At 41.2% G+C, this 19183-nt stretch overlaps 2 protein-coding genes across 3 annotated transcripts in view; one reads left to right on the forward strand and one right to left on the reverse strand.

Moving 5' to 3' along the window:
* Positions 1-19183, forward strand: part of LSM5 (LSM5 homolog, U6 small nuclear RNA and mRNA degradation associated) — a 591871-nt gene that overhangs the window by 369829 nt on the left and 202859 nt on the right. The gene's annotated exons all lie outside the window — the stretch shown is intronic.
* PPP1R17 (protein phosphatase 1 regulatory subunit 17) lies at positions 424-18387 on the reverse strand. Its single transcript, XM_071736073.1, has 5 exons — positions 18040-18387; positions 11336-11448; positions 8898-9050; positions 7706-7867; positions 424-1916 (listed from the first exon to the last, which is right to left on the reverse strand). Exons 2-5 carry the CDS (start codon positions 11415-11417, stop codon positions 1834-1836), a joined length of 480 nt encoding a protein of 159 aa, XP_071592174.1. The 5' UTR covers positions 11418-11448; positions 18040-18387; the 3' UTR covers positions 424-1833.

The following is a 19183-nucleotide window of genomic DNA, read 5'->3' on the forward strand; positions in this document are numbered from 1 at the left end:
TAAAGCTGTGTAAGCATTCCCCTTGATTGGAAACAAATCATCTTCAGAGCAGTGAAGTCAGTCACATCCTATTTGTGCTCCTACCTTGTGTTGCTAAGGGTCTTCATGTCTAAACATGTACATTTTCACGGCTAATCTATTGCTGATGTTCACTTGAATATTTTCAGGACTCCACAGTCTCACTCTTGCTGTTTTGTGCATTGAAAATATTTACCAACTTCACTGATAAAGTTAGAAACTAATTACACATATTTCTTGTAACCTATATGTACATACATGTGTACCTTACATGAATGTTGTTATATGAACTATTGATTGATTGTATTTTAAATATTACATTGTGTCACGGACAGATAAACAGAAAAAAAAATACACCTTCTAGGCATCAGGCATTCCATTAATAATATAGCTGGGTTCTTGTACACTTTAATGCAAGACTATTTATTAGAAGCTTGTTGATTACATCTTGAAGCTGAGTATCTGCAAATGGACTGTGTTCTCATGAAAGTTGCTGGGTCAGTCACTGTGGCAAATGAAGTCCAAACTAGTGTGCTCCTCAGATACCTGCCTAAGGGCATTAAAATGTAACTAATTTCAGTCTGCTGGGCTAGATAGTCCTTCACCTCCCTGCTGAGGTCCCTAAGGGTCCAGCTGGCAGTGCTGCTCTGCCTAGTGCACAGAGATGTTAAGGTAAGCACAAAACTGCCATGTTCTACCTGCTTTGTATAATGTTCCACAAGTACCCATCTCTGTTTGTACAAATGCTGAAGGCTGTAAGCTGTCTGTGAAAACAATTCTTGACTGAATCAATGAGGTAATCTATTTTAAAAAAAAAAAAAAAAAAGTGTGGTGCTTCCACCTTACAGTACACCTATGCCCTTGTGTAACACTATTCCTTTCACTCCGATTTTCAGTCTCCCACTGTGATTTTTTAATCTTTACAGACCCTCCTAACTGAGAACCTAAGACTCAGTTTAAAAAGCAGATGTCAAAAGAAAAATTATGGAGTAAAAGCATCAACTATCCGACTAGCTTATCTTTCACCAGCCCAGGAATAAAACGTTTGCAAGGAAGAAAGAAATCAATATGCTACCCTGGGATAACAGGCAGGCACTGCATTTGCATGTGTTTCTCTTCTGAGAGTTCTGCCCTTCATATTGTGTGATGTGTCTGTCTTGACAGCCCCTAGCTGTAAAGTTTTTTATTACAGTAAATCTACCTTTAACTCCTCACAAATACAAGAGGAGGATAATACAAGCAGAGGAAATGTTTGCCTTTCATTTCAGGGGACTCTATGGTTGATTCCTGCCCCACCACTCTCTGCATCTTTCCCATCAGCTCTGCACATGGGAATTGGCACTGCAGTGAGTGTTATTCTGTTCCAGCAGAGGAAAGCTGGATGATGATGTGAAATGTCAGGAGAGAAATGCAATTTGTATCATTAATTGATGTTTTATGGCTCTGTGCCACCAATCTAGTGTCAAGTACATGGAATGGTGTTGTCCTTAGTGTTAACCCTTATCTTCATGCTGCACAAAGCTAGGTCTGATCCAAGGCAGATTCCTTATTGACAAAAATCCTGGGAAGCTGCCTTAAGTAAACCAAGAGAATCCTTCCAACCCCATATGTAAGGGAAGTTTCTGTCATCATCTCCTATGATGCCTGCTGGGATTTCATGACATGCAGATAAGCACTTGAAGATAATTTAAATTCAAGTGCATGCTTGAGAAAATTAATTTTTTTAAAAATGAAAGGACTGTTTTTTTCTATATGCTGCCACTTTGAATGACCCAGAATTATTTACACTGCATTACTGGATATATCACTGTAATCTTAACTTGGGATTGTGTCTCCATCCTTTTCTTCATCTTCCATAATCACTGTTTGCTTTTCTTCTCTAAGCAGCTTAGTGCCTTCTAAACAGAAGGAAAACAAAACAAAACAAAACAGAAACAAACAAACAAACAAAAAAAGAGAGAGAAAAAGAGTCGATTTAAAATATTACTTCTTTAGAAAATATCAGGATAAGAAGAATCTTTCAGTCCTCTCTAATTTCTTGCTCCTAATGCCAACATCATGGAAGTTACTCCTAATTTATTTCTGGCACATCAGTCTCCTGATATTTAGTGAACTAGAACTGGATCACTGCATTTTTAGCTAAATTTATCAGGCACTCTTAAATCCAGTATATTTCTGGTATTTGTAAAAAGAGACACTGAAATTTCATCTGGAAACCTGTTTGTTAGAGTTTGGGAAGCTAAAAAAAAAGGAAAGAGCTTACATGATAAAATAAATACTGTGATTGATCCTTGTGACGGAGTCAGTTTATGAGAACATATGTGTTTTCTATACGTATACAGCAATATTAGTTAGATTCTCCAAATGTAGATACCAGAAGAGCCACATGTTAGAATACCCTGTTATCAAATGCCATCCCCACTGAAGATACAGAGTATCAATAAACTGCAAAAGCAACCAGGTTAAGATCAATGCTAAAGCACTCAGGTGTGTTACTGGGGGCTTTGAGCCAGTATAGGAGTTACTGAGGTTTGGGATATTAACAAGCTCTGAAGCCTAGGCATTGTAGAGGAAAAATAAAGCTTCATCCCTCCTATGAAAATGCTGAAGAACAGTGTGACATGATTTTGAAAGGAATTTGATTTCACAGTTTGAGCACATCATGGGGATTTCAGAAACCTTTCCATCAGCTGTAGGTATGTTGTGGATAAGTGTTTCCTTCTTCCAAAGTCCTTTCTTATTACGTATAACAGTTGTGTATCACCTTCCACAAATATCTGCCTTTCTCCACTTCTCTCTGTCTCTCTTTCTCTCTTTTAGACTTTAACCACTAAATCCGTCCCACTGCATCTTGAAGCTTTTGTGTGATATCAAAATATCACAATTACTGTAACAGCTCTTTTAAAAAATAAATTGAGTGAAGAGATCTTGATCCCTATTTTGATAGATTGTGTTGGTTTTGCCTTTCCCAATGAAAAGCAAATGACCTGTAAGACATATCTGATGCCCACATTCCTTGGTGTGGAGGTTAACGTAGTCCTAAAACAGGATGAGGGTTACCATTGTGGTGAGACCAACAAAATCTTTTCCTAATTTGGTCTCCTGCTGTTTGCTCTCAGTCTGTGCTAACCAGCTGAGTTGTTCTGTCAAACCAACCTGTTTAACTTTCTGCATCAAAAACCCTCTCACAGAGATGGCTTTCAGACTTGATGAACTCTGAAAATAGAGTAATACCACACAGGAAAAGTTTCTTCAATTTTGGAGTCTTTTCAAGAGCTTATGAACTAATGAAAATACTAACCTTTGCTGCCCTTCGTTTAAGTTAGCTCCTGCTTCATTTATATGCAGCTCTTGTGAGCTGGCTGGATTCAGTGGGACCATGAGATAAACTGAAGGCATAAATGAATATTATTTCAAAACACAAAGAACTTCATTTGTTTAAGCAGCAGCTGAGTAACCACCACCATTAACAGCAAATACTTATGCCACTTTATGGAGATGGATGTAAATGTTCCCCAGTTCCAGACTTCTGTTCATATAGACAACTTAGGCAAATGCAGACAATTTGTTATTTTCTGTTTTCTTAGGGGGTTGGGTTTGATTTTTCTTTTTTTTGGGAGAAGGTGGGGTTTTGTTCTTATTTTTATTCTTTCTTAATGAAGCATTTAAGGAACAAGGAAAACAACTAAGTTATGCTTAAAATGTGAAGTTCCAATGGATCATTTGATGACAGCTAACCTACTTTTTTGGGGTAAACTCATAAATAAGACTTCAAGAATGCAAGCTAAATAAAGCTGTACTGTGCTTTATGACCATGTCCACTCACTTGTTTGAATTGTCAACCATAAACTACCCCTCTTAGAGCATCTGGAAGGTAGCAGCCAAGTGGAGTTCTCCAGCTCTGAGCTGGACTCACATAAGAAGCATACCAGATGCTTACCACAATCCATAGGAGGGTGATGCATCATTATCAACAAATGGTGACTCACGAACTCCAAAAGTTTGCAGTAGAGTTCAGAATTCAAAGCTCAGAAGAGGACGTTGCCTAGAGATGCAGATCATTAACTTTCTGGACCATGGACCAACAACAACTTCAATGACTAATGATGGGCCTTTAAAATCAGCCTTTTAATGTAAAACAGTAGAAGGAGGATAAAAACAGGATGTCTCAGCTGGAATTATTACTATGCCAAAAGGAAAGGCATTACTGAATGTGGTTTGGAAATCCTTGGTTTAAAGGAGTGAGCAGTATGTTGGAATTGGGGAACATCTGTAAATGAGTCTCTCTCTGGGTACTATTTAACTAAATCACTTTGCATCCCAGTACCCATTTTCCAAGTTGTGTGTATTTTGAAATACAGTTTGTCCTGCAGATACGTTTGAAGGACTGTTAGGTTGTTCTGTTAGTACCTACCAAGGGATCTGACTAAGAAAGCTAAATTGGGAACAATGTAGCCATATTTTCCCAAAGAACTTGAACTACTTGAAATTTTTAGCTAGATACTAGGACTTCAAAAGCTCACAGAGACAGGGAGGTTTCTGTTAGAAAGTTCAAACATGGGCAGAAAAAGGAGTTGGCTTACATCAGACATTTTTCAGGTCCCACGTATGTCTAAACCACTCCTTATGGGTTGTAAATCAAAAACCTGCCAAGATGGCATCAGTTCCAGTTGCCCACAGGTAACTGCTGCAGCTGGGTTAGAAGAGTACCGGAGTGTTCCAGTCACATCCCTTACACTGGTAAAGGGCACGAGGTAACATAGAACTGCATCATTCAGTCTCACTCCTGTGTCACTACCTTTACTAGTTTTCTAGAATGTGAGGGAGAATGAGGGTTTTTAAGCTGTGGTTTATCTTTGATCTGATTAAAGAACCTTAAGCAGCAACATTTCAGGAACTGCATTGCCATATTCACACATGTATTTACATCCTACATCCTTGCTGAAACCCAGAGGCCTGAGGAGCTCTCAGAACTCCTTCAGTCACTTGAAGATATGGCTAAGTGGGGATGGCAAGAGTGTCCCAGAGGTGAGTATGGGCTTTGGATCAGATTCAAACCATGTGAGAGAAAAAAAAAGCCATTGTTGTGGGATGATTGTGATTTTATTTTGTCTTCTGGTCTAATCCCTTCAAACAGCCAAGGTCTTGCCCAACTTCAGGCGAGATGGCCACTGGAGGAGATCTCTGCTCATGGCTCATTTGTACATGTATGGCACAACGTTGTTTGTGCCGCTTCAGTTACAGCTTGAATCTTGAATACATTTAGAAGTGAAACCCTTGTAGGGGAGGGTTTTGTGATGCCCAGACTTAGACATTTAAGTTGTCTAAGGACTGCTTTCTTGAATCTCCTTCTACAGACACCAGGTTCCAGCAGACAGTAATGTTCAGATCTTAATTTAGCAGCCACTTTGGGTGTTTGCAAAGCATAAAACTGATTCTATTTCTCACTTGGATCATATGGTGTCCAGCTGATACATCATCGCTTCATGTGGCCTGTTTTATTTGTTTTTATCTGCGACAGGAAACCTCTCTGGCCATCCAAGAAACAGAGGGACCACTCTAGAGTGGTCATAACCATGTTGTCGAAATGGAGAGAGGTAACACAGCTGCCCATTCTTATCTACATTTACAACAAAGCTGTTTGTGTGGACAGCTGCTTAAAAAGATAATCTAGTAACTAAGATCTGTTACTACAAACAATCAACTGGAGTGTTTTGAATTGGCATCTGGAAGAGCCATTTGGGAGGGATCTGAAGGGGAAATGTTAGAAACAGGGACAATCCTAATTAGCAGGTGATAAGGGATACACATGCCACCAAGTGTGCTGCTTACTGCAGCAAGGCCAATAACAGGGACAGAGGGACAGAAAGGCCTGACTATATTTATTTAGTGCACGTAGCCCTGCCAGGGCTTCTCAGGTCTCCAGGACTATAATTCAGGATCTATTTTGCACGCAGTTCCGCAAGGGCTCTGTTTGTTTGCGCTCTGTCTGCTACCTGATGGGATAACCCTGAAAGTAAACAAGAAGTAAATATTGGACCAGCCCTCAGCCACAATGAGTCACTTTTTCACAGCACGTCATGGAGCCACTGATGGCAAATTTCAACCAGAACTCCATATGCTAGTATGTATATTAAAAAAAAAAAAAAACACAAAACATCCTTAGAGTAGAGGGGAATGAAATTGGGGCGTTCAGACGCAGATGCTACTTTGTCCCTGGTGCAGACACAAGTCTGCCACAGGCAGTCAGTTGCTAGAAAATGAAACCAGAATACAGTCTGGAACAGCTGTCTTCAGAGAGAGAGGCAGGATTGAGCAGGGTGCTCTGAATCTGTGCTGGGTGCTGGAAGGCAGCTTCACCAGTAGGCAAGAAAGTGTAATTGAAAACAACTGAAAAATGCATTGGTTCCTACCATTTTCCCAACTGCAAATGCACACAGGTTGAATTCTGTCACATATTTAAAGGTTATTTCACTTTTCTTTCCTGTGTTCTTCCCTTTTGAGTTTTTTGATTACCAAATCATTTCGGGATTATCATATGTTTTTTATGATTCATAACATGTATTAGCTTTTTTCACTTTGAGAATTATTAAAAGTTTGAGAGGAAGTCTTCATGAGAGGCAGAAGATGAAGACCCTTACAATGATTCTTACTTCTCTCTTAAGTGCCTACTTGAGCTAGTTAGTGCTAGGGTAGAAACATGAAGTACTAAGTGACTAAGTGCTAATCCAACCAGAGAGTTGTTAAGTCAAGGAAGTCATTCACTTTTCCTGCATCGTCTAGCTAGTAATTATATTTAGAACAAGTGAGTCAAGCTCCTCAACTTCACTGTTTCAGTGTCTTTGATTTTTATCAAATGTGTTTCACTTACAGATTCCCCTTCTCCTCATACACCCTGGAGTGCAAAGGACATACAGCATCTTCAGAGGTGCTACATATGGCCAAAGGCAACTTCCCTTGAGCATGTTTTTGAACCGACCAAAATAATATCTCATCTCTCTTCCAAGGTCCACAGGAGGGGTAGGCTTCAAGTATAATACACAGGGCTAATATTTATTACAAAGGGTTTGATGAATTTTTCCTCTGCAGCTGTTTCTAAATCAATCCCTAAAAGACTATGATTTTTCCCCACCTTACTGATTTGTCATATAGAATTCCAGGTAATTTGCTGGGTAATTTCCTCCAGCAATTTTTTGAGCAGTTAATCTGATGATTATAGTGCTCTATATTAAATATTTCAAAGTGAAGCATTTGTAGTTGGGCTCAGAAGTTATGTAATAGGTTTCATTTCCCCCAGCAAATGATTGGACCAGATTTCTGGTAGTGTTAACAAGAAGTTCATCACAGCTTAGTTTCCTCAGTGCATGTTAGGAGCTGGGGAGTTACAAGGAGGTTAATCAGGACAGCTTTGCTCCCGACTGAGGCAGTGTGAGCTATGTTAGTGCTGGTGACCTAAAAAATTTAAAAGCAGGGCAGTAGTTGGCCTTTCACAAAAGTACAAAAGTAGGACCATGTTTGGAAGAGATAATCAAGTGACCTAATGTCTTATCTTACTTCCCTTCCCTTCTATCCCAAAAGCATAAGTAGGGAATATGGAAAAGATTTTCCATGAGCCACCATTGCTTATATACTTTGACCAAAGTTTTGCTTCTGCATTGGAACACCTTTACCTAAGCACACTTCTTACCAATTATCAAGGGTGGGATGTGTATTGCAGGTGTATCTTTTCTTCTGGGCTTTTTCTTCTCCAGTTCGGTGGTCTGAGAGCCTGGAATCACTCTCTCTCTCTGTGGCTTTTCTGTGATACCATATCTTTTCAGCAGATTATCGGGAAAGTCTGCAAAGATGCCTGCAGGCAAGGAAAAAGAAAAAAAAAACAAGAGAAAATATCACTTCAGCCTTGTTCATGTTGAGAAATTTGCACCTGTGTAACTTTCCCAATGACTGCTCTGAAGTAAGGCTGTGTAAGTGGACAATCTGTTCTGCATAGCGTACATACACTTCAGGTTTTGCAAGTTTCCTCTTAGTCAATCCTACCCTATAGGCTAGTGACTGTGACACCTGGTTTCTGACTGTAGTTAATGGGCTGAACTGCTGCTCATCAGAAATCATGGTAAAAATGAGTGCAAACTTCTGTTCCAACTGCTTAGACATCTTATCAAAGTATCATACAGATGTTCAAGCTTGTGTTTGGGGTCAATAAGACCACACAGAAATCACTTATTATAGCTAAGGAAATAATGTTTTCTATATGGTATGGGTACTGCAGGCACAAAACGCAACCCTTCAGCCCCTAAGCCACTTTTCCTTAAGAGAAAATTGCTCCGAGGAAGATACATTTGAAAGCTGAATAAACAAAATTTCAATATCTGGTTTATAAATACTGGAAAACCCAGCTGCTTTGTGTTTTTTCTTTTTTTTTACTTGGTGAATTGTTGCTGCAATTGCCCGAAGGAGCAATATACAGCTGGCTTGTGTGCTTTTCTACTTCTCTGGTCTCCTCCCAGCCTGTTCAGCCTCCCACTGAATACGGGGTATGAGTTTCACAAGAAAGCACAAAGGCTGAACTGGATCCTTTTTGATTTTGGACCACATGAATTTGGGATGTTTAGTATGGTTCAGCAGCTAGAGATAAGTACACATTATTTATTACATATAGGCAGCATGACTATGAGCACATTTTCCACCCTTCCTCTAGCAGGAAATGCCTTTGAGAAAGTCATCCTCTCTGTTCACCTGCCTTCCCAAGTGCACATGGCGTGGAGCTGCATTCTTGCCCACCTCCAAGGGGACATAGTGAATAAGAGGCCTCTGAACCTTTGCCTGGGTGCAGTCCCCTCATCTGAATTGGGATTTGAGTCAAGAGATGTATTGCTCACCTGTTAAAGGTGGTGGGGTGTGCCAAGCCGGTGTATCTTTTCTCCTTGGCTTTTTTTGCTCCTGTTCAGTGTTTTGGGAAGCTGGAATGGTCTTACCTTTTCTTGGTTTCTTTTTGAGGTCACAGCTCTTAATCAGCTGCTCTGAAAGATCTTCTGCAGGGGAAAAAAAAATGCATTGAAACTGAAGGGATATAATAAACCAGATAGTGAAAAAGAAATCTTTAATACTGCTTTCATCTGAGTAAATTAAATGCCCGTGGAGAAATCTCTCTTAAACAGCAAGTCACTACAAGAGGCGTCCATGCCATGCTACATAGGAGTCAGGTGGCTTAGGTGGTCCTTCTACAATGCATTGTAGAATCCTAGAATGGCTGGGGTTGGAAGGGACCTTAAAGGTCATCAAGTTCCAATCCCCCTGTATAGGCAGGGACACCTCCCACTAGACTAGTTTTCTCAAGTCCCCATCCAACCTGGCCATGAACACTTCCAGGGAGGGGGCAGCCACAACTTCCTTGGGCAACCTGTTCCAATGTCTCACCATACTTAAATTAAAGAATTTATTCCTAATGTCTAACTTAAATCTCCCCTCTTCAAGTTTTAAACCAATTCCCCTTGTCCTCTTGCTGCACACCCACATAAAAAGCCCTACCCCAGCTTTCTTGTAGGCTCCCTTCAGATACTGGAAAGTTGCTATAAGGTCACCTTGGAGCCTCCTTTTCTCCAGGCTGAACAACCCCAACTTCTTTAGCCTGTCTTCACAGGGGAGGTGCTCCAGCCTTCTGATCATTTTAGTGGCTCTCCTCTGGAAATGTTCCAGAAATGTTATTCTCATGCTGGGGACTCCAGAACTGAACACAGTACCCCAGGTGGGGTCTCACAAGAGTAGAGCAGAGGGGGACCATCTCCTCCCTCAGCTGTCTGTCTGTGCTTCTTTTGGTGCAGCCCAGGACCCAGTTGGCTTTCGGAGCTTCAAGCACACATTGATGGCTCATGTTGAGCTTCTGGTCCACCCTCAAGCCTGCACTACCTTCAAGTCCTTCTCCTCAGGGGTGTCCACAGTGTAGGTGGTAGACATAAAGCAAAAGGAAAGAGTTGTGGGCAGCTCTGTGTTACATAGCAGAGGGAAGGCTGCACCATGCTGTGCAGAGGTCCCGTGGACATCCCCGTTTCCTCCAGTGCTAACTTGTGTCTTCAGAGTTACAAGGGCACTTTTGTGAAGGGAAGATCTATGTGTGTGGGACCAGCCTCGGGTACTGGTAAACTGAGCCCATGTATTATTCCCTTCAAGATTGATTTACACGACGTAAGACTAGATTTTAGGGCTTCTCTTACAGCAAGCCTTGATTCAGATGGTCATCAGCATGGTTTTCTGCAAAGATATGCATTTCTGCATGAGCCTGTGGGTAGGCATGGGAGGTATGACATCTGGGTGGGCAAAGCCCTTAGATAATGTGTGTTTTCTTTTTTGGACCTCACAGGCTTCCTGCATGGTCTAATGAGCTCACATAACCTCCTGCTGCCTCAGTTTCCTGACTGTAGAATGTGTCTTGTTCTGTTTTATTTAAATAAGTCATTTAATGAAACCATAATGTTTGGTAAACCAGTAGCTATAGAAGTGGTGCCTGTGGCTAGAAATTCTGTGTGGTAGAGTCAGAATGAGGATACCTTCCTTGCAGGCCAGATAAATAAAGTTTATAAAATTATGCTTGCCTGCAGTGAGATACTTTTTTTTTTTACATGCAAGTGAAATTGCATTTGTGGTTTTTTGTCATCATAGGGGTAATAATAAGGAAATAAACTTTTGTTTCTCAGTTGCTAAATCTTCATGACAATTTTGCCAGGCGGGATTGAAGTAATAGCATTTGAAGAAGAAGGAAAGACCATGAATATGCAAAAGCTCATCTAACAAGTATGAAGTCTGGCATTTAGGACTGCAGCAGAGCAAAGATACCTCTGGTACTCTGAATGCAAAAGTTACATGTGAAATAGGTTCAAGAGAAAAACAGGTTGACGATGAAGGTTAAAAAGCATTTAGAAAGCCACCCCAGTGAAGGCAAAGGGTGTTTGAATTCTTCTATGGAAATTGCATATGGAAAATGTGCTTAGGGAAGGCTCAACTATATCCTAGTTTTCAGTTGATTGTGGTATAAATGGAAAAACTTCTCTACTTTTTCTGCCAGGGAAAAGAACAATGACTCTTTTCCCTCTCTCCTCTTTAATTAATTTTACTCTAGGGTTTCAGCTGATATTTATATGTAGGAAAAATTTTCTTTGCCTTTCCATCTGGCATCAAGAGTGTCAGCAGAAGGTGTAATCTATCAGGTTTCATGAGGGCTCAGTTGTGTTGCTGGAGGGCAAAACCAGGCAGTGGACAGGACCTAATGATGTGCAGACAGCACCTCTCTAATTACTACAATGACATCATCTAATACACTTACCTAAAGGGTTACAGTGTGAATCTCTCTTGTCCACTCTGTCTTCTGGGATATCAAGTGGCTGAACACATTCTGTTGACATCATTGAAATGGGCTTTTCTCCTCCTTTGATGCTACTACAAAAAAGCAAAAAAAAAAAAAAAAAAAAAAAAAGCAAAAAAAAAAAAAAAAAAAAAAAAAAAAAAAAAAAAAAAGCACCATGACACCATGACATAGACATGACATGACATAGACCAGACATAGGCCAGATCATAAGAAGTTCTTGTCTTCCAGCTGTTCTCTTTCTGGCCTGATTTTTGCTTATGCATACTAAGAGATGCAATTATTTGCTGCCTTGTTTACATACTCAATATCACATTTTTCCACCTGCCTTGTTTTAGGCAACCCACACTAGCAAGAGAAGATTGTTGGCTCTGAAGAATAATGCTGACCTTTTTAACACAGAAAGTGTTATCACATGCATGAACAAAACACTAGGGAGTAGGGTGTTTTCTTTTGCACTTTTTCACCATTTTTTTCCTCAACTGTAAACTAAGGGCCAAATTTGGTGTTTATCATAAAATCTAACTTGAATTATGAATGCTGTTGAGATAATCTCACAAGCCCAGCTCCTCTAAGAAAGCATGGATACCTTTGAAGACCCAGGTGTGCATGCTGCCTCTGAAAGATGGCCAGTGCCCACAAACCATGAAGCCAGTAAGAAGCAGATTTATTCTTCACCTTGGTGAGAGCATGGGGACCCCTTTCTCAAAGCTGTTTAAGTGCCTGTATGTCTCATTCGATTTCTTGTTTGGCTGTTTTATCCCCCTTTACTCACAACTGAAGAGAGTTCTGGAGCTCAGCCTCCCATCTAAGCTCCCCCAGCATCCCCTGAGATTTGATCCTGCACTCCCTCACTCTGGGACCAGCCCAGATGGGATCACAGAACGAAGGAAACTAGACCATTTTTTTAGTGTCAGTCATTCCTGTGGCTGCTCAGTAGAAGCCTATAAGAATAAAAGAACAGTGTGAAAGGAAAAAAAAAGTCTTCAACCTGAAGGTGTAGTCCGAGTGATCTGGGTATCTCCCTTCAGCCAGCAACAGCTGTGATCATTTCTTACTCACAACCTCCGTTCTCCATTTTGGGGGAATAAAAGCAACTGTACCTGCCTTGTAGGGAAGAGGAAGGTGACAAGGAAAAGAAAAAAAACAGCAGACAACATGAATAGTAGAAGAAGGACAGGAGAAACTAGGAAAAAATGGATGCAGAAAGGGGAGGGGGATAGGGGAAGGTAAATAGAAGAGGAAGGTGAAAGAAAAAGCATTCAGAGAAAAATAGTGAAAAAGAGGATAGGGAAATAGGAGACCGTACTATGGGATTTTATTTTTATCTTGCTGGAGGTAAAGAAATTACTTATAACATTTCTCTGTAAATTGCAGTGGTTGTTTGTCAACAAGAAACAGAACAGTAGGTGAATTAACCTCATTCCAATGAGGAACTTGCATCTATATAAGGAACCAATCCTCAAGCAAAATCCAAACACAAAAATATTTGACAAACAAAATATGAAAGTTTGCACTCATAATCATTCACTGAGCTAATTCTTCAGTGGATGGAAAAACGTCCTAAACTCCAGTGATTTCATAGCAAATAGAGCAACACTGTAAAGGTCAGGGACATTGACTCATAATGTATCAGATTAATTCCCATACCCATCAGTATTCAAAAAATCCATAAAATTCTACAAATTATTAAATAACTTACTGAATAAGATCTGGATAAGAGGTTCAACCTCCAGCTGTTTACTGCAGAACTGTCTCAGTCCAGCCTTAAATCTGTACTACAGGAGTATACTGCCTGGAGACTTCATTTGCCTTTACAGAAAAAGTAATCTTGAACTTGGGAAGACCCTACATAAAGAAATCTTTGAAGGTACCTTAGCATAGCATGGTTGTTCTGTTTATCCACTGTATAAATAAACTCTAGCTGTGGCTTAAAATGAAGCAGTCAATATTTTATTTAAAACATAAACTCATAATCTGACCATATGAAAACTCACATTGCATTCTGGGATTTGAGGGAGGGTTTTTTCTTCAATGTCATTTAATTTTGTAGGATATGATTAGGGCACACTGGCTAAATATTGTGATTATTTGGAAAATGTTCTTTTCTTAAAGGTACCCTGTCCAGGAAGTTTTCAGTAAAATCAGGGATACCAAATCAGACTGTGGACTTTTTTTTAATAGGTCTTGAGCTGAAATAGTAAAATTTAAATGTAAAATTAGTAGTGACTTATAAAATATGAATAACTTTGGATACACTAAGTTGTATCACTGAATGATTTCACCAAGTTACTTCACTTAATAAAAATTAAGTTTTATAAAGACATTTAATGCAGGCTTGGTATATGCAGATTGTTAGAGTCTTACCTAATTATTTTTCCTTAATACATTAGTTTGAAAAATAACATTCTAAAATAAGTCTCTTAGATCTGACCTTACATTTTAGTAATCACAGATGCCAAGCTCTTGGCATCTTCAGTGCTTTAAAATATGGCTTTACAGCCTAACTTCTGACCCCATTATTTTTTTTAAATTTGCCCTGCATCCACCTTCGCCATGCCTTAAAAACTGCCTCCACACTGCACATTGTGGACAATATCTGTGTGGCCAAAGACTAAAAAGAGAAAGATTACCAAAATGTATAATGAATTTTGGCATCTTGAGCACATAAATGTTGCATACGACATGGAAACTGTGCATACTCTTACATCCTATCTCTGCATTCCACACAGAGCTCTTCTTCAAAGGAGAGGTGATGTATGTGAGGGCTGTAATGGTGCTTTCCCAAACCACTAAAATCAATTCCTGCCACTAAAACAGATTCCCCACTAACGTTTCGGGTGGGAAGGAAGACTTCTTTGGGGACTTCTGTATGAAGTCATTAAGGTGCCTTTGCAAATGGAAGCATGTTCTGGGATTTTTGTGTGTTAAGTGCAACTCACGTGAGCACAGCTTGCTCTCTCTGCTGCTGTCAGTCACCTTGGTAGGAAATGCTTGCACTTTAAATGATGGACAAGGTGGTTTCTTTCTTGTACTCTATACAATATCACTTGACATAATGTGCCACATTCCTCCTTGGTGCAACTGTAGTGGTTCCAGTGGAGCTCTAAATCACACCCAGCAGGACACACTTCCTGAAGTGGCTATAGATTTTTCCGTATGAATTTAGGGTTCAATAGTCGTTTAGCCTGAGACTTTGGTACAATGCAGCTAGGCTGGGCCAAGGCCCTGCAGAGATATGTACCTAAAGGAGTGACCTGGACTCTCTTACTTGTTGGGGAAGAGAGAGCTGATAGACACATCTTAAATGTTTTCCTCAAGGCTGAGAGAAGTTCTAGCTTTGCCTCCATGATTTTGCATTTGGTTCTTGTAAAAAAAACTTGGAATTCAATAGGATTGGCTCTACTTACAGACAGAGATGGGCTAGAGAAGAGAAGGCAGGCTGAAAAGCAGAGGTAGGAGTAAAAGCTACTTCAGCCTCATGCAGATGAGCCCTCAAGCTGAGTAGCTGTCATGTAATAGCACAGCTTCTTTCTAGGAGATGGTGACTCAGATGGAAAATATCTGAACTTTTCACTTTCTAGATAATCACCTTTGATTCTGATGGAATTCTAGGTAGCTTAAAGCATACTCCAAACCATTTATTCATAATTCTCATTTGATATATAGGCCTGATTTAAAGTGGTCAGATAAAACAGTCCAGAGGAATGAGATGCACAGCACCTACTACTCACTAACATAGTCAAAGAAAAAATCCTATTATTTGCATGAATGTGCGTATGTGTTTTAAGACTATGTTGTGGGGCTTCATCAAGAAGTCCATCAGTACAAACAGTTCTATGCTTCCATTAGGTAGAAACATTTTGCCTAGAAACAAACAAAAAAACCAGTTTAGTTTCACTATTTTGATGTGCTGTTTGTTTAATGTAGATATTTGTCTCAAATAATCTTGTTAAACCTTAGGGAATATTCAAAGCTACTGCCATGTATCCCTCTAAAATGATGCGAGTCTTTTGAGTCCATCTGACCATCTGGAATTTAAACCTCTTTGAAATGACATTTCATAAGAAAAACCTACCTTGGAAATCAGAAAACTTAAGTTTTGAGAACAAAACTAGAGATGGACTTTTTTCCTTTGATCCCAAACTAGATACAGGAATGGCTTTGGATAAGGGAAAGTTACACCTCCATTTCTCATCTTCTCTTAGGATTTGAATAATTGTAGGTGCTATGCAGCTACAGAGAAATTAGGTACTTATATATATTTATATTCTGGTCAAGACACAATGCAGTTGTCAAATGAGTCATCAATAGGTGATAATTTTTACCTGTAAGATGGAGAAATCAATTTCTGATCTGCAATTCTTATGAAAATAAAGGGGCTAAGTGGGTATCAATGTTGATAGACTTCACCATTGTACATTAAGGGCATGACTTGCATGTAATTCCCTTCTATGTTGAATTCTTAGAATTTGTGAATTGGCCCTTTTTAAGACCTCCACAAACTGCTTCTGAGGACTTCAGTAGACCATGTAGGTCTATTGTCCACAAATACACAGGTTTGTCTTTTTTAATTTGTTTTTTTTTTAATCAGGGAATGCTCTGTTTCCACAACTGACAGAATTCCCAAGAAAACCCATGTGCTAGTTTGCAGGGCACACCTAAGCATTAAAGACATGGTTGGCATGTTGACATGGAAGCTACATAAATAAAAATACTCTTGACAGTGTCCTTGTTGTTGGGTGGCAGAAGACAATCCAAATTTATTGACTATTTATTTTGATAGGTTGATAATAATGTTCCCACACAAGCCTGTGTGACACTATGACAATGTGTGGCACTGTGTGACACTGTGTACCCATGTACCTATCTTGTCCTTGACCCAGAGTACTTTTACAGAGCGTACTTTTGACATGAGCTGAGAGGGGAGTTCAGGAGCAGAAATGGAGGGAACTGGGGCCCTGAGGTGAACAGCACACACACGTACCTGTTCACATTCCTGTAGGCAGGGCCTGGCCTTGCTGCTGCTGATACACTCCACAGCTGGAAATGGGAATGAGGGAGAATATCTCCGAGTCTGCTGCCCCTTGCTGGCACAAGGCAGAGGTGAGGTGGCAACAACTGCACTGAGGGCAGCACTTCACTACCCTGCCATCAGGGATTGTCCTTTAAGACTGGTGTGTCTCCTCCCACCACCCACATATTTATGGTCTCCCTACAGGTTTTGATTATTGAATTACTTTTAATTGCTTTAACTGCTTTGACTCTCTCTGTCTGGCTGCAATGAGCATGTGAGCAAGGAGGGACAGGCAGGTGTTCAGCATCTTGTACCTGCTCTTCTCTTCCCTCCCTGAACCAACATGGGAGGCAAAGACAGACCTGCCTTTCCTTCCTTCTGCTGCATGTTCTCTGCAGGGTCCTGTAATATATGCAGGGTCTTTATTTGCATGAAGTAATTTACAACCATGTAAAGAAGGACAAAGTACTATCATCTGGATGTAGCCATCTTGCACCACCTTCCCAACACAGAGCTCATCTGGAACCAAGGAACCTTGGCTCTGGGGCCAAGGAGAATGGTACCACACCTTGGTGCATCTGCTTCCACCTGCACTCAGTAGGCATCTTAGCTCCTTTACCAGCAAATATGGACCTTCACCTTCAGCATGGTCCCATCCTAGACTCATTATGACTGCTTCCTGGGCATATCTTTTGGATAAAGCAAGGCAGCCCATCTACTGCAGTCAGAGTAGAAAACAGATGTGCTAAAAGTGAGAAGTCTGGGTGTTCCTCCTTTGCATTCCAAAATGTTTGTTATGAGTTTTACTATATATTTAAAGGTATTCTACTGCAGCCAAGCTTTCCTGGGCACAGAAAACAGCCTCATGCCACTGCACAGAATTTCTTCACTTATTTGGGCCCTAGGCAGCTCGCTTCATGCATTTTTGTCAGAGTAACCAGATTAAAGTGTATATAAAACTTCGTAGGAAACACTTAGGTACTTGAACACCTGATCCTAGTGTCTCCCTCTATCCAACCTTTTTTGCTAATAATAATTGCATGAACACAGAATTGTCAAGGAGCAATTTCCTCTTGCAGACAGTGCACTCCTGGAGGCCAGTCCAAAATCCAGGTTAGGCTGTGGATTGACTCTCACTGCCTCCAAAAAACTTACTTAAAAAACCTCAATAGGTAAACTTTGATCAATGGGAGAAAATACATTTGCACAGGTTCTGCTCACAGTTTTTTTTCTCGTTGGCGGTAACAAAAAGGACATAAAATCTTCCTTTATTATTTCCTTGAGGTATCAATTAACTTCATGTCAAGCCTTTGCTGTGGGATAAGAGGTCCTGATACCAATACCCACCGAACTGTTCCTGCAGTTAAAGTTAGTTAAAGTACTTATCTCCAAAGCTCTCTCCTCTGCCTGACCCGATCCCATGTATTCCAGCTGCAGTATGGTTGCACCTCAACTTTCCCTGCGTGGGACTACCCCCAGACTGCTCCCCACAGAGTGTGAACCCTGGGCTTGGCTGCCAGTCCCCACGGGTGACACGGTAGATTTGCCTTGCTAGCGGTGGCTGCTGAAGGTCAAAAACAAAAGAAAAAGGAAAGAGCAAAGCAAGAAGCCCTCCAGGCAGGAGGGTTGTATGAGATGAAGTACTTACGGAGCGAAGCGCTTCAAGGCCGTGGGCAGGGAGAGATTCGGCGTCAGGGCTGGCTGGAGCGGGACTTTTCTAGGCTGGGGCTGCAGCTGATGCTCCCGCCCGCCTTATCTAGGGAGCAGGGGGTGCCGTCGCTATAGCAACGCTGCGCTCAGGCCTCCCCCGGCGGGCTGGGGAACAGCATCACCGCTTCCCTGCCCCGCCAGCCCCTGGTAGCCCTGTGTCCTTCCGCTTCGGCGAGTTGCTGGGACCCAAGGAGAAGGAAGGGGACAGGGGGCGGGGGGTGGAAGGTCGGGAGCGCCTAAAGGGGAAGGCGTCTTCCTTGCCAGACCAGCAAGAGCAGCAGCGTCTGCTTCTCAGAGGAGCAGGGGAGGATGTGAGAGAGTTGGCACGGAGAGCCAAAAGGTGAGCTGCAGCCGCCGTGTCAAGAGCAAGAAAATGACAAGGGGAGGGAAAGAGGCTGGTACTGTCTGGAACCCAAGGGAGAGCTGAGGATAACAAGTGGAGAAAGCAGGCGGCCCACGTGTCTCGGGGTAGCACCATAAGCACTAAAAGTGATGGATACCGTCTCCAGCCCTGAGGTTCAGTGATGACTGCGGTGTTTGTATATCTGGCCTCAACTAGTTATGAAAGTGTGGTATTTATGGGGGCAGGCAGGGAGTCTTCTGTGGCTGCCAGGTGTTTGCCAGAAAAGATGGGTCTCTCCTATTTTAGACCATGCCTTTGGATGGAGCTGTTTTTTCAACCTAAGGAAAAAAGCCTGACGTTGGTTTCTGGAATGCCCTGCTCAGTGGTGGGACTGTGAACTACCCCTCTCCTGGTATGCATTTGCAACAAAAATGCCTTTGTCCATGCCCTTTTATTGGAAAATCTTTAAAAACTGTGACTCTTCACAGTTGTGGTTATCCCCTCCTTCTCCTTTTACCCTCGCAGAGGCTGCAATTCAGCAGCACCAGCGTGCCCTGCATACTTTAAATTAGTTAAGGTTTCTTTCATAAATTATATATTGTACAGAGGGCCCAAAGGAGCAAAGTGCTAATTGCCAGCTCTGTGAACTTTGCAGCACCCTCGGAGCCTGTATATTTCAGGTGCAGTTCTACAAAGTGCTCATGAGATTAAACGTTCTAAAGGCACCACCTGGAAGCAC

Source organism: Heliangelus exortis, chromosome 2 (genome assembly GCF_036169615.1).
Source record: "Heliangelus exortis chromosome 2, bHelExo1.hap1, whole genome shotgun sequence".
Taxonomy (NCBI): Eukaryota; Metazoa; Chordata; class Aves; order Apodiformes; family Trochilidae; genus Heliangelus; species Heliangelus exortis.

What these genes read in the sequence shown, in the direction of transcription:
- PPP1R17 (XM_071736073.1), bottom strand. Translation starts at nt 11,417, where the DNA reads ATGATGTCAACAGAATGTGTTCAGCCACTTGATATCCCAGAAGACAGA. An exon ending in CACCCCACCACCTTTAACAG is followed by an intron (nt 7,868 to 8,897) that starts GTGAGCAATACA and finishes CCTTGCCTGCAG; the next exon opens with GCATCTTTGCAGACTTTCCC. An exon ending in CATCCCACCCTTGATAATTG is followed by an intron (nt 1,917 to 7,705) that starts GTAAGAAGTGTG and finishes CCTTCTGTTTAG; the next exon opens with AAGGCACTAAGCTGCTTAGA.